The sequence below is a fragment of the Scyliorhinus torazame genome, unplaced genomic scaffold (assembly GCF_047496885.1).
Source record: "Scyliorhinus torazame isolate Kashiwa2021f unplaced genomic scaffold, sScyTor2.1 scaffold_757, whole genome shotgun sequence".
Taxonomy (NCBI): domain Eukaryota; kingdom Metazoa; phylum Chordata; class Chondrichthyes; order Carcharhiniformes; family Scyliorhinidae; genus Scyliorhinus; species Scyliorhinus torazame.
The window spans coordinates 2,784-16,548 of NW_027308484.1; the positions used below are offsets into that span (position 1 = coordinate 2,784).

General features: G+C 74.9%; 1 protein-coding gene across 1 annotated transcript; it reads left to right on the plus strand.

The window, feature by feature from the left end:
• The first annotated feature begins 11,528 nt into the window (after positions 1 to 11,528).
• On the plus strand, positions 11,529 to 13,310 carry ptrhd1 (peptidyl-tRNA hydrolase domain containing 1). The gene is made up of 2 exons (XM_072494656.1): positions 11,529 to 11,759; positions 12,286 to 13,310. Exons 1-2 carry the CDS (start codon positions 11,553 to 11,555, stop codon positions 12,454 to 12,456), a joined length of 378 nt encoding a protein of 125 aa, XP_072350757.1. The 5' UTR covers positions 11,529 to 11,552; the 3' UTR covers positions 12,457 to 13,310.
• The last annotated feature ends 455 nt before the right edge of the window (positions 13,311 to 13,765 follow it).

Below are 13,765 nucleotides of genomic sequence, written 5' to 3' on the forward strand. Positions count from 1 at the left end.
GGGGAGTGGGGTTTGGGGGGGGAGTGGGGGGGGGGAGTGGGGGGGTTTTGGGGGGGAGTGGGGGGGGGGAGTGGGGGGGGGGGAGTGGGGGGGGAGGAGTGGGGGGGGGGGGAGTGGGGGGGGGGGGGAGTGGGGGGGGGGGAGTGGGGGGGGGGAGTGGGGGGGGGAGTGGGGGGGGAGTGGGGGAGGGGGTTTTGGGGGGGGAGTGGCGGGGGGGAGTGGGGGGGAGTGGGGGGGGGGAGTGGGGGGGGGGGGGAGGGGTTTGGGGGGGGAGTGGGGGGGGGGAGTGGGGGGGGGAAGTGGGGGGGGGGGTTTTGGGGAGTGGGGGGGGGGAGTGGGGGGGGAGTGGGGGGGGGAGTGGGGGGGGGGTTTTGGGGAGTGGGGGGGGTTGGGGGGGGGAGTGGGGGGGGGTTGGGGGGGAGTGGGGGGGTTGGGGGGGGGGAGTGGGGGGGGTTGGGGGGGGGGAGTGGGGGGGGGTTGGGGAGTGGGGGGAGTGGGGGGGGAGTGGGGGGGGGAGTGGGGGGGGGGTTGGGGAGTGGGGGGGGGGGTTGGGGAGTGGGGGGTTGGGGGGGGAGTGGGGGGAGTGGGGGGGGAGTGGGGGGAGTGGGGGGGGAGTGGGGGGGTTGGGGGGGGAGTGGGGGGAGTGGGGGGGAGTGGGGGGGGTTGGGGGGGGAGTGGGGGGGGGGGAGTGGGGGGGGGGGAGTGGGGGGGGGGAGTGGGGGGGGGGGAGTGGGGGGAGTGGGGGGGGGGGAGTGGGGGGGGGGGGGAGTGGGGGGGGGGGGGGAGTGGGGGGGGGGGAGTGGGGGGAGGAGTGGGGGGGGGGAGTGGGGGGGGGAGTGGGGGGGGGAGTGGGGGGAGTGGGGGGGGAGTGGGGGGGGGGGAGTGGGGGGGGAGTGGGGGGAGTGGGGGGGGGGTTGGGGAGTGGGGGGGGGGAGTGGGGGGGGGGGTTTTGGGGAGTGGGGGGGGGGAGTGGGGGGGTTGGGGGGGAGTGGGGGGGGAGTGGGGGGGGTTGGGGGGGGGAGTGGGGGGGGTTGGGGGGGGGAGTGGGGGGGGGGGTTGGGGAGTGGGGGGGGAGTGGGGGGGGAGTGGGGGGGGGAGTGGGGGAGTGGGGGGGGGGGTTGGGGAGTGGGGGGGGGGTTGGGGAGTGGGGGGTTGGGGGGGGGGAGTGGGGGGAGTGGGGGGGAGTGGGGGGGGTTGGGGGGGGAGTGGGGGGAGTGGGGGGGAGTGGGGGGGGTTGGGGGGGAGTGGGGGGGGAGTGGGGGGGTTGGGGGGGGAGTGGGGGGGGGGAGTGGGGGGGGGAGTGGGGGGAGGAGTGGGGGGGGGGAGTGGGGGGGGGGGGAGTGGGGGGGGGAGTGGGGGGGGGGAGTGGGGGGGGGGAGTGGGGGGGGGGGAGTGGGGGGGGGAGTGGGGGGAGTGGGGGGGGAGTGGGGGGGGGGGAGTGGGGGGAGTGGGGGGGGGTTGGGGAGTGGGGGGGGGGTTGGGGAGTGGGGGGTTGGGGGGGGGGTGGGGGGAGTGGGGGGGGAGTGGGGGGGGTTGGGGGGGGGGAGTGGGGGGGGGGGAGTGGGGGGGGGGGAGTGGGGGGGGGAGTGGGGGGGGGGGGAGTGGGGGGGGGGGAGTGGGGGGGGGGAGTGGGGGGGGGGAGTGGGGGGGGAGTGGGGGAGTGGGGGGGGAGTGGGGGGGGGGAGTGGGGGGAGTGGGGGGGGGGTTGGGAGTGGGGGGGGGGGTTGGGGAGTGGGGGGTTGGGGGGGGGAGTGGGGGAGTGGGGGGGAGTGGGGGGGGTTGGGGGGGGAGTGGGGGGGGGAGTGGGGGGGGAGTGGGGGGGGGGGAGTGGGGGGGGGAGTGTGTGGGGGGGGGTGGAGAGTGGGGGGGGGGGGGAGTGTGTGGGGGGGGGAGTGTGTGGGGGGGGGAGTGTGTGGGGGGGGGAGTGTGTGGGGAGGGGGGGTGTGGGGGGGGGGGAGTGTGTGGGGGGGGGAGTGTGTGGGGGGGGGAGTGGGGGGGGGAGTGTGTGGGGGGGGGGAGTGGGGGGGGAGTGGGGGGGGGGGTGGGGGGGGAGTGTGTGGGTGGGGGGGGGGAGTGTGTGGGGGGGGAGTGTGTGGGGGGGGGGGGAGTGTGTGGGGGGGGGGGGGAGTGTGTGGGGGGGGGGGAGTGTGTGGGGGGGGGGGGAGTGTGGGGGGGGGGGGGGAGTGTGTGGGGGGGGGAGTGTGGGGGGGGGGTGTGTGGGGGGGGAGTGTGTGGGGGGGGGGGAGTGTGTGGGGGGGGGGAGTGTGTGGGGGGGGGAGTGTGTGGGGTGGGGGGGAGTGTGTGGGGGGGGGGAGTGTGTGGGGGGGGGAGTGTGTGGGGGGGGGAGTGTGTGGGGGGGAGTGTGTGGGGGGGGGGGAGTGTGTGGGGGGGGGTGTGGGGGGGGGGGAGTGTGTGGGGGGGGGGGAGTGTGTGGGGGGGGGGAGTGTGTGGGGGGGGGGGGAGTGTGTGGGGGGGGTGGGGGGGAGTGTGTGGGGGGGGGAGTGTGTGGGGGGGGGGGGAGTGTGTGGGGGGGGGGAGTGTGTGGGGGGGGGGAGTGTGTGGGGGGGGGGGGGGAGTGTGTGGGGGGGGGGGGAGTGTGTGGGGGGGGGAGTGTGTGGGGGGGGGAGTGTGTGGGGGGGGGAGTGTGTGGGGGGGGGGGAGTGTGTGGGGGGGGTTGGGGGGGGGAAGTGTGTGGGGGGGGGGGGAGTGTGTGGGGGGGGGGGGGGGAGTGTGTGGGGGGGGGGAGTGTGTGGGGGGGGAGTGTGTGGGGGGGGGGGAGTGTGTGGGGGGGTTGGGGGGGGGGGAGTGTGTGGGGGGGGGGAGTGTGTGGGGGGGGGGAGTGTGTGGGGGGGGGAGTGTGTGGGGGGGGGAGTGTGTGGGGGGGGGAGTGTGTGGGGGGGGGAGTGTGTGGGGGGGGGGGAGTGTGTGGGGGGGGGAGTGTGTGGGGGGGGGGAGTGTGTGGGGGGGGGGGGGGAGTGTGTGGGGGGGGGAGTGTGTGGGGGGGGGGGAGTGTGTGGGGGGGGGGAGTGAGTGGGGGGGGGTTGGGGGGGGAGTGTGTGGGGGGGGTTGGGGGGGGAGTGTGTGGGGGGGGGAGTGTGTGGGGGGGGGGAGTGTGTGGGGGGGAGTGTGTGGGGGGGTGGAGAGTGGCGGGGGGGTGTGTGGGGGGGGAGTGTGTGGGGGGGGAGTGGGGGGGTGGGAGTGGGGGGGGGGTTGGGGGGGGAGTTGGGGGGGGAGTTGGGGGGGGGAGTTGGGGGGGGAGTTGGGGGGGGGAGTTGGGGGGGGGAGTTGGGGGGGGGGAGTGTGGGGGTGTGGGGGGGGGTTGGGGGGGGGTGTGGGGGGGGGGTTGGGGGGGGAGTGGGGGGGAGGGTGCGGGGGGTTGGGGAGGTTGGTTGGGGGGGGGGAGTGGGGGGGGGGGGGAGTGGGGGGGGGGGAGTGGGGGGGGGGAGTGGGGGGGGGAGTGGGGGGGGGGAGTGGGGGGGGGGAGTGGGGGGGGAGGGTGCGGGGGGTTGGGGGGGTTGGTTGGGGGGGGGAGTGGGGGGGGGAGTGGGGGGGGTTGGGGGGGGGAGTGGGGGGGAGGGTGCGGGGGGTTGGGGGGGTTGGTTGGGGGGGGGGAGTGTGGGGGGTGTGGGGGGGGTTGGGGGGGGGGTGTGGGGGGGGAGTGGGGGGGAGGGTGCGGGGGGTTGGTTGGGGGGGGGAGTGGGGGGGGGGGAGTGGGGGGGGGGGAGTGGGGGGGGAGTGGGGGAGGGGGAGGGGGGAGTGGGGGGGGAGTGGGGGGGGGGAGTGGGGGAGGGGGAGGGGGGAGTGGGGGGGGGGGGAGTGGGGGGGGGGGGAGTGGGGGGGGGGGGAGTGGGGGGGGGGGTTTTGGGGGGGGGGGAGAGTGGGGGGGGGGTTTGGGGGGGGGGGGGAGTGGGGGGGTTTTGGGGGGGGAGTGGGGGGGGGGGAGTGGGGGGGGGGAGTGGGGGGGAGTGGGGGGGGGGGGGGAGTGGGGGGGGGGGAGTGGGGGGGGAGTGGGGGGGGGGGGGGAGTGGGGGGGGGGGAGTGGGGGGGGGGGGGAGTGGGGGGGGGGGAGTGGGGGGGAGTGGGGGGGGGAGTGGGGGGGGAGTGGGGGAGTGGGGGGGGGGTTTTGGGGGGGGAGTGGGGGGGGGGTTTTGGGGGGGGAGTGGGGGGGGGTAGTGGGGGGGGAGTGGGGGGGGGGAGTGGGGGGGGGGGAGTGGGGGGGGGGTTTTGGGGGGGAGTGGGGGGGGGGAGTGGGGGGGAGTGGGGGGGGGAGTGGGGGGGGGGTTTTGGGGAGTGGGGGGGAGTGGGGGGGTTGGGGGGGGGGAGTGGGGGGGTTGGGGGGGGGAGTGGGGGGGGGGGGGTTGGGGAGTGGGGGGGGAGTGGGGGGAGTGGGGGGGGGGAGTGGGGGAGTGGGGGGGGGGAGTGGGGGGAGTGGGGGGGGGGGTTGGGGAGTGGGGGGGGGGGTTGGGGAGTGGGGGGGGGGTTGGGGAGTGGGGGGTTGGGGGGGGGAGTGGGGGGAGTGGGGGGGGAGTGGGGGGAGTGGGGGGGAGTGGGGGGGGTTGGGGGGGGGAGTGGGGGGGGGGAGTGGGGGGGGGGAGTGGGGTTTGGGGGGGGAGTGGGGGGGGGGGAGTGGGGGGGTTTTGGGGGGGGAGTGGGGGGGGGGGAGTGGGGGGGGGGAGTGGGGGGGGAGGAGTGGGGGGGGAGTGGGGGGGGGGGGAGTGGGGGGGGGGAGTGGGGGGGGGGGAGTGGGGGGGGGGGAGTGGGGGGGGGGAGTGGGGGGGGGAGTGGGGGAGGGGGTTTTGGGGGGGGAGTGGCGGGGGGAGTGGGGGGAGTGGGGGGGGGAGTGGGGGGGGGGGGGAGGGGTTTGGGGGGGGAGTGGGGGGGGGGAGTGGGGGGGGGAAGTGGGGGGGGGGTTTTGGGGAGTGGGGGGGGGGAGTGGGGGGGGAGTGGGGGGGGGGAGTGGGGGGGGGGTTTTGGGGAGTGGGGGGGGGTTGGGGGGGGGGAGTGGGGGGGGGTTGGGGGGGAGTGGGGGGGGTTGGGGGGGGGGAGTGGGGGGGGTTGGGGGGGGGGGAGTGGGGGGGGGGTTGGGGAGTGGGGGGGGAGTGGGGGGAGTGGGGGGGGAGTGGGGGGGGAGTGGGGGGAGTGGGGGGGGGGTTGGGGAGTGGGGGGGGGGGTTGGGGAGTGGGGGGTTGGGGGGGGAGTGGGGGGAGTGGGGGGGGAGTGGGGGGAGTGGGGGGGGAGTGGGGGGAGTGGGGGGGGAGTGGGGGGGGTTGGGGGGGGAGTGGGGGGGGGGGAGTGGGGGGGGGGGAGTGGGGGGGGGGAGTGGGGGGGGGGGAGTGGGGGGAGTGGGGGGGGGGAGTGGGGGGGGGGGGAGTGGGGGGGGGGGGAGTGGGGGGGGGGAGTGGGGGGAGGAGTGGGGGGGGGGGAGTGGGGGGGGGAGTGGGGGGGGGGAGTGGGGGGAGTGGGGGGGAGTGGGGGGGGGGGAGTGGGGGGGGGGAGTGGGGGGAGTGGGGGGGGGTGGGGAGTGGGGGGGGGGAGTGGGGGGGGGGTTTTGGGGAGTGGGGGGGGGAGTGGGGGGGGTTGGGGGGGGAGTGGGGGGGAGTGGGGGGGTTGGGGGGGGGGAGTGGGGGGGGTTGGGGGGGGGAGTGGGGGGGGGGGTTGGGGAGTGGGGGGGGAGTGGGGGGGGAGTGGGGGGGGGAGTGGGGGGAGTGGGGGGGGGGGGTTGGGGAGTGGGGGGGGGGTTGGGGAGTGGGGGGTTGGGGGGGGGGAGTGGGGGGAGTGGGGGGGAGTGGGGGGGGTTGGGGGGAGTGGGGGGGAGTGGGGGGGGAGTGGGGGGGGTTGGGGGGGGAGTGGGGGGGGAGTGGGGGGGGTTGGGGGGGGAGTGGGGGGGGGGAGTGGGGGGGGGAGTGGGGGGGAGGAGTGGGGGGGGGGGAGTGGGGGGGGGGGAGTGGGGGGGGGGAGTGGGGGGGGGGAGTGGGGGGGGGGAGTGGGGGGGGGGGAGTGGGGGGGGGGAGTGGGGGGAGTGGGGGGGAGTGGGGGGGGGGGAGTGGGGGGAGTGGGGGGGGGGTTGGGGAGTGGGGGGGGGGTTGGGGAGTGGGGGGTTGGGGGGGGGGTGGGGGGAGTGGGGGGGGAGTGGGGGGGGTTGGGGGGGGGGAGTGGGGGGGGGGGAGTGGGGGGGGGGAGTGGGGGGGGGGGGAGTGGGGGGGGGGGGGAGTGGGGGGGGGGGAGTGGGGGGGGGGGAGTGGGGGGGGGAGTGGGGGGAGTGGGGGGGGAGTGGGGGGGGGGAGTGGGGGGAGTGGGGGGGGGGGTTGGGGAGTGGGGGGGGGGGGGTTGGGGAGTGGGGGGTTGGGGGGGGGAGTGGGGGGAGTGGGGGGGGAGTGGGGGGGGTTGGGGGGGGAGTGGGGGGGGGAGTGGGGGGGGGAGTGGGGGGGGGGGGAGTGGGGGGGGGGAGTGTGTGGGGGGGGTGGAGAGTGGGGGGGGGGGGGAGTGTGTGGGGGGGGGAGTGTGTGGGGGGGGGAGTGTGTGGGGGGGGGAGTGTGTGGGAGGGGGGGTGTGGGGGGGGGGGGAGTGTGTGGGGGGGGGAGTGTGTGGGGGGGGGAGTGGGGGGGGGGAGTGTGTGGGGGGGGGGAGTGGGGGGGGAGTGGGGGGGGGTGGGGGGGGAGTGTGTGGTGGGGGGGGAGTGTGGGGGGGGGAGTGTGTGGGGGGGGGGGGAGTGTGTGGGGGGGGGGGGGGGAGTGTGTGGGGGGGGGGGAGTGTGTGGGGGGGGGGGGGAGTGTGTGGGGGGGGGGGGAGTGTGTGGGGGGGGGAGTGTGGGGGGGGGGTGTGTGGGGGGGGGAGTGTGTGGGGGGGGGGGAGTGTGTGGGGGGGGGGAGTGTGTGGGGGGGGGGAGTGTGTGGGGTGGGGGGAGTGTGTGGGGGGGGGGAGTGTGTGGGGGGGGGAGTGTGTGGGGGGGGGGAGTGTGTGGGGGGGAGTGTGTGGGGGGGGGGGAGTGTGTGGGGGGGGGTGTGGGGGGGGGGGAGTGTGTGGGGGGGGGGGGAGTGTGTGGGGGGGGGGAGTGTGTGGGGGGGGGGGGAGTGTGTGGGGGGGGGGGGGAGTGTGTGGGGGGGGAGTGTGTGGGGGGGGGGGGAGTGTGTGGGGGGGGGAGTGTGTGGGGGGGGGGAGTGTGTGGGGGGGGGGGGGGAGTGTGTGGGGGGGGGGGGAGTGTGTGGGGGGGGGAGTGTGTGGGGGGGGGAGTGTGTGGGGGGGGGAGTGTGTGGGGGGGGGGGGAGTGTGTGGGGGGGGGTTGGGGGGGGAAGTGTGTGGGGGGGGGGGGAGTGTGTGGGGGGGGGGGGGGGAGTGTGTGGGGGGGGGGGAGTGTGTGGGGGGGGAGTGTGTGGGGGGGGGGGAGTGTGTGGGGGGGTTGGGGGGGGGGGAGTGTGTGGGGGGGGGGAGTGTGTGTGGGGGGGGGAGTGTGTGGGGGGGGGAGTGTGTGGGGGGGGGAGTGTGTGGGGGGGGAGTGTGTGGGGGGGGGGAGTGTGTGGGGGGGGGGGAGTGTGTGGGGGGGGAGTGTGTGGGGGGGGGGAGTGTGTGGGGGGGGGGGGGAGTGTGTGGGGGGGGGGGAGTGTGTGGGGGGGGGGAGTGTGTGGGGGGGGGGAGTGTGTGGGGGGGGTTGGGGGGGGGAGTGTGTGGGGGGGTTGGGGGGGGAGTGTGTGGGGGGGGGGAGTGTGTGGGGGGGGGAGTGTGTGGGGGGGGAGTGTGTGGGGGGGGTGGAGAGTGGCGGGGGGGTGTGTGGGGGGGGGAGTGTGTGGGGGGGGGAGTGGGGGGGTGGGGAGTGGGGGGGGGGTTGGGGGGGAGTTGGGGGGGGAGTTGGGGGGGGGAGTTGGGGGGGGAGTTGGGGGGGGGGAGTTGGGGGGGGGAGTTGGGGGGGGGGAGTGTGGGGGGTGTGGGGGGGGGGTTGGGGGGGGGGTGTGGGGGGGGGGTTGGGGGGGGGAGTGGGGGGGAGGGTGCGGGGGGTTGGGGAGGTTGGTTGGGGGGGGGGAGTGGGGGGGGGGGGAGTGGGGGGGGGGGAGTGGGGGGGGGGAGTGGGGGGGGAGTGGGGGGGGGGGAGTGGGGGGGGGGAGTGGGGGGGGAGGGTGCGGGGGGTTGGGGGGTTGGTTGGGGGGGGAGTGGGGGGGGAGTGGGGGGGGGTTGGGGGGGGAGTGGGGGGGAGGGTGCGGGGGGTTGGGGGGGTTGGTTGGGGGGGGGGAGTGTGGGGGGTGTGGGGGGGGGTTGGGGGGGGGGTGTGGGGGGGGGAGTGGGGGGGAGGGTGCGGGGGGTTGGTTGGGGGGGGGAGTGGGGGGGGGGGAGTGGGGGGGGGGGAGTGGGGGGGGGAGTGGGGGAGGGGGAGGGGGGAGTGGGGGGGAGTGGGGGGGGGGAGTGGGGGAGGGGGAGGGGGGAGTGGGGGGGGGGGGAGTGGGGGGGGGGGTTTTGGGGGGGGGGGAGAGTGGGGGGGGGGTTTGGGGGGGGGGGGGAGTGGGGGGGGTTTTGGGGGGGGAGTGGGGGGGGGGGAGTGGGGGGGGGGGAGTGGGGGGGGAGTGGGGGGGGGGGGGGAGTGGGGGGGGGGAGTGGGGGGGGAGTGGGGGGGGGGGGGGAGTGGGGGGGGGGGAGTGGGGGGGGGGGGAGTGGGGGGGGGGGAGTGGGGGGGGAGTGGGGGGGGGAGTGGGGGGGGAGTGGGGGAGTGGGGGGGGGGTTTTGGGGGGGAGTGGGGGGGGGGTTTTGGGGGGGAGTGGGGGGGGGTAGTGGGGGGGAGTGGGGGGGGGAGTGGGGGGGGGGGAGTGGGGGGGGGGTTTTGGGGGGGAGTGGGGGGGGGGAGTGGGGGGGGAGTGGGGGGGGGGAGTGGGGGGGGGGTTTTGGGGAGTGGGGGGGGAGTGGGGGGGGTTGGGGGGGGGAGTGGGGGGTTGGGGGGGGGGAGTGGGGGGGGGGTTGGGGAGTGGGGGGGGAGTGGGGGGAGTGGGGGGGGGGAGTGGGGGGAGTGGGGGGGGGGAGTGGGGGGAGTGGGGGGGGGGGTTGGGGAGTGGGGGGGGGGTTGGGGAGTGGGGGGGGGGTTGGGGAGTGGGGGGTTGGGGGGGGGGAGTGGGGGAGTGGGGGGGAGTGGGGGGAGTGGGGGGGGAGTGGGGGGGTTGGGGGGGGGAGTGGGGGGGGGGAGTGGGGGGGGGGAGTGGGGTTTGGGGGGGGAGTGGGGGGGGGGGAGTGGGGGGGGTTTTGGGGGGGGAGTGGGGGGGGGGGAGTGGGGGGGGGGGAGTGGGGGGGGAGGAGTGGGGGGGGAGTGGGGGGGGGGGAGTGGGGGGGGGGGAGTGGGGGGGGGGGAGTGGGGGGGGGGGAGTGGGGGGGGGAGTGGGGGGGAGTGGGGGAGGGGGTTTTGGGGGGGGAGTGGCGGGGGGGAGTGGGGGGGAGTGGGGGGGGGGAGTGGGGGGGGGGGGGAGGGGTTTGGGGGGGGAGTGGGGGGGGGAGTGGGGGGGGGAAGTGGGGGGGGGGGTTTTGGGAGTGGGGGGGGGGAGTGGGGGGGGAGTGGGGGGGGGGAGTGGGGGGGGGTTTTGGGGAGTGGGGGGGGTTGGGGGGGGGGAGTGGGGGGGGGTTGGGGGGGAGTGGGGGGGGTTGGGGGGGGGGAGTGGGGGGGGTTGGGGGGGGGGGAGTGGGGGGGGGGTTGGGGAGTGGGGGGGAGTGGGGGGAGTGGGGGGGGAGTGGGGGGGGAGTGGGGGGAGTGGGGGGGGGGTTGGGGAGTGGGGGGGGGGTTGGGGAGTGGGGGGTTGGGGGGGGAGTGGGGGGAGTGGGGGGGGAGTGGGGGGAGTGGGGGGGGAGTGGGGGGGTTGGGGGGGGAGTGGGGGAGTGGGGGGGAGTGGGGGGGGTTGGGGGGGGAGTGGGGGGGGGGAGTGGGGGGGGGGGAGTGGGGGGGGGAGTGGGGGGGGGGGAGTGGGGGGGGGGAGTGGGGGGGGGGGAGTGGGGGGGGGGGGAGTGGGGGGGGGGGAGTGGGGGGGGGGGAGTGGGGGGGGGAGTGGGGGGGGGGAGTGGGGGGGGGGAGTGGGGGGGGGGGAGTGGGGGGGGGAGTGGGGGGAGTGGGGGGGAGTGGGGGGGGGGAGTGGGGGGGGGGAGTGGGGGGAGTGGGGGGGGGGTTGGGGAGTGGGGGGGGGGTTGGGGAGTGGGGGGTTGGGGGGGGGGAGTGGGGGGTTGGGGGGGGGAGTGGGGGGAGTGGGGGGGGAGTGGGGGGGGGTTGGGGGGGGGAGTGGGGGGGGGGAGTGGGGGGGGGGGAGTGGGGGGGGGGGGGAGTGGGGGGGGGGGGAGTGGGGGGGGGGAGTGGGGGGGGGAGTGGGGGGGGGGAGTGGGGGGGGGGGAGTGGGGGGGGGGTTGGGGGGGGAGTGGGGGGGGTTGGGGGGGGAGTGGGGGGGGGGGAGTGGGGGGGGGAGTGGGGGAGTGGGGGGGGGAGTGGGGAGTGGGGGGGGGGAGTGGGGGAGTGGGGGAGTGGGGGGGGGAGTGGGGGGGGGGAGTGGGGGAGTGGGGGGGGGGGGAGTGGGGAGTGGGGGAGTGGGGGGGGGGGAGTGGGGAGTGGGGGAGTGGGGGGGGGGAGTGGGGAGTGGGGGGGGGGGAGTGGGGGAGTGGGGGGGGGGGAGTGGGGGGGGGGAGTGGGGGGGGGGGGAGTGGGGGGGGGGGGAGTGGGGGGGGGGGAGTGGGGGGGGGTTGGGGGGGGAGTGGGGGGGGTTGGGGGGGGGAGTGGGGGGGGGGAGTGGGGGAGTGGGGGGGGGGGAGTGGGGGAGTGGGGGGGGGGGAGTGGGGGGGGTTGGGGGGGGGGGAGTGGGGGGGGGGAGTGGGGGAGTGGGGGGGGGAGTGGGGGGGGGGGAGTGGGGGAGTGGGGGGGGGGAGTGGGGGGGGTTGGGGGGGGGGGGGAGTGTGGGGGGGAGTGGGAGGGGTTTTGGGGGGGGGGGTTGGGGGGTTGGGGGAGTGTGGGGGGGGGGGAGTGTGGGGGGGGGGAGTGTGGGGGGGGGTTGGGGGGGGTTGGGGGGGGGAGTGGGGGGGGGGAGTGGGGGGGGGGAGTGGGGGGGGAGTGGGAGGGGTTTTTGGGGGGGGGGGGTTGGGGGGTTGGGGGAGTGGGGGGGGTTGGGGGGGGGGGGGGAGTGGGGGGGGGGGAGTGTGGGGGGGGAGTGGGGGGGGGGAGTGGGGGGGGGGGAGTGGGGGGGGGGGGAGTGTGGGGGGGGGAGTGGGGGGGGGGGGAGTGGGGGGGGGGGAGTGGGGGGGGGGTTGGGGGGGGTTGGGGGGGAGTGGGGGGGGTTGGGGGGGGGAGTGGGGGGGTTGGGGGGGGGGGAGTGGGGGGGGGAGTGGGGGGGGGGGTTGGGGGGGTTGGGGGGGGGAGTGGGGGGGGTTGGGGGGGGGGGAGTGGGGGGGGGGAGTGGGGGGGGGGAGTGGGGGGGGGGAGTGGGGGGGGGGGGCGGTTGGGGACTTACCGGGATTTTCGGTTTTCCTCATTTCGAAATAACCGCCAAACTGTCCGCGCGCGACGCCGACTTCCGCTTCCGGCAGCCCCGCTTCCGGTTCCGGTGTGTAGCAAAATGGCGGCCCCCGGCCCCGCGCCCTCCCCGCTGCTGCAGTATGTGGTTCTCCGCGCGGACCTGCAGCCCGAGTCGGGCTGGAGTCTGGGTGCGCTGGTGGCTCAGGCCTGTCACGCCAGCACCGCCGCCATTCACCTCTTTTACCCGGAGCCCAACACCCAGCAATACCTTCGGGAGCTCGACAGCATGAGGAAGGTGGTGCTGCAGGTGAGGGAGGGAGGGGGGGGGTGAGGGGGTGCTGCAGGTGAGGGGGTGCTGGGGAGAGGGGGTGCTGCAGGTGAGGGGGAAAGGGTGGTTGCTGCAGGTGAGACGGGTGGGGGTGCTGCAGAGGGGTGGTTGGGGGAGGTTGCAGATATCATGGCTCTGGCATCTTTGTTCTTGGAGAGTTGCTGTCCATGCAGGAGAATGAGCTATTGGGCTAAAATCCAAATGTGCTTGTGAAGCCCTGGACATGTTGCCCAGAGGCAGATTGAGGTTAAAGTTGCTTTGGAGAATACACCACCTATTGTCTGAAACCTTCAAACGCTTGTCAAAAAAAGGGTTTCTATTAAATGTTTACATTAGTAGTTTTGATGTTAAAATTGGGTCATTAAAAGTTAATAGAAGTTGGACAAGATATAATGAGACATCGTTACCTGATGTTGTAAACGAGGAGTCAGGAAGAGGAATGAAACTTTCAAGTAATTGATATCCAGGTTTGAAGATTGGTGACTAATTTCATATTTCAATGCAGGCGGCGGATGAACAGACCCTGACAAAACTTTCTGAAACTTTGAAAGAAGCGAATATTGATCACAAGCTCTGGATCGAACAGCCAGAAAATGTTGCCACTTGCTTGGCGCTGAAGCCTTATCCCAAAAACCAGGTACAGAAACTGCTGAAGAAACTGAAGCTGCTGAAGTGAGTGGTGATCGAAAGATAACCTTTGACCGTGGCTCTCCAGAGAAGTGTGCCTCTGTCTGACCACACCCAGGACGCATGGTCAATGGGCCCTGATTAGAAAGCTGACCAATGTGATTTCAAAAGATGGATCATGTGAGTTGCAGTCTCCTGTGTCTGTTACCTTCCATATCCTGAAACCCCCGCTTGTGTCCCCTCCTCTCCACCCATTCGCAAAGTGGCAGAGTAAATTCAAATCTTCCATGGTAGCTTGAAAATTTTGAACTCTGCTTTGGTAGAAACATGTGACCAACAGAAAGCTGACCGTGAGCCCGTTAAACTGTCAGAAGAACAACAACTGGTTATCTGACGTCCTTTCCCAGTCTGCTTTAAATGTGAGTTCAAGCCCCAGTTAAATCCAGACAGGAACATTTGCCTCCCTCCCACACCTCTGTCCCTGGATCAACTAATCAGTACATAAACGTGTTGTGTAATGCATGAAAAATAGACCCGTACACTGTTCACATGATAAGGCAAATCCTGTTACAAGCGTGAGCAATGCTGAGGACAGGGCCAGAGACACTGTTAAAAGTGAGTGGGAAGAGAGAGCAAGAAAATATGGTGAAGTGGCGATCAGTCAAACTCGGAAGCAAAACTCTGGATTGTCAAAGTCATCAACCATTTCCAAAGCCCGCGGAAAGCTGCGTTCCTCACCAGCTAAACCTGTTTAAACTTCTCGTGTGACCACACCAACCGATCAGCTGAGTTGGACCATGTCAAGTGCAAAACGACGGGGAGCTGGGCATTTGTCAATCTAATGCTCTGGCTTTTTTCAAGGTCAGGCCATTGTACAGTTTGAATAAAGACTTTCCTCATTTACTCCTTTTCTGTGTTTTTTTTTGGCATTTGAATGTTGTTTTTGACAGACTGCGTTTGTAGACATATCGGATTCAAGCAGGAATCGGCCTCTTCAGCTATCACAAAGCTACGTTTAACACACATTTGTCGGTGTGTATTTCTATTTTTCTTTAAACTAGAAGCTGGATTGCAAAACAAATTACATCAAGGTGATTTTAAGAGTGAGTAAATGTAATACGTGTCAGCACAGTGCAGCTCTAAAGTAAGATATGTAATTTAAACCAGCTACTAACTAGGGCAGCATGGTGGTTAGAGCACTGTTGCTTCACAATGCCAGGGTCCCAGGTTCGATTCCCGGCTTGGGTGACTGTGCGGAGTCTGCACGTTCTCCTCGTGTGTGCGTGGGTTTCCTCCCACAGTCGAAAGACGTGCAGGTTAGGTGAATTGGAGATTGTAAATTCTCCCTGTGTACCCGA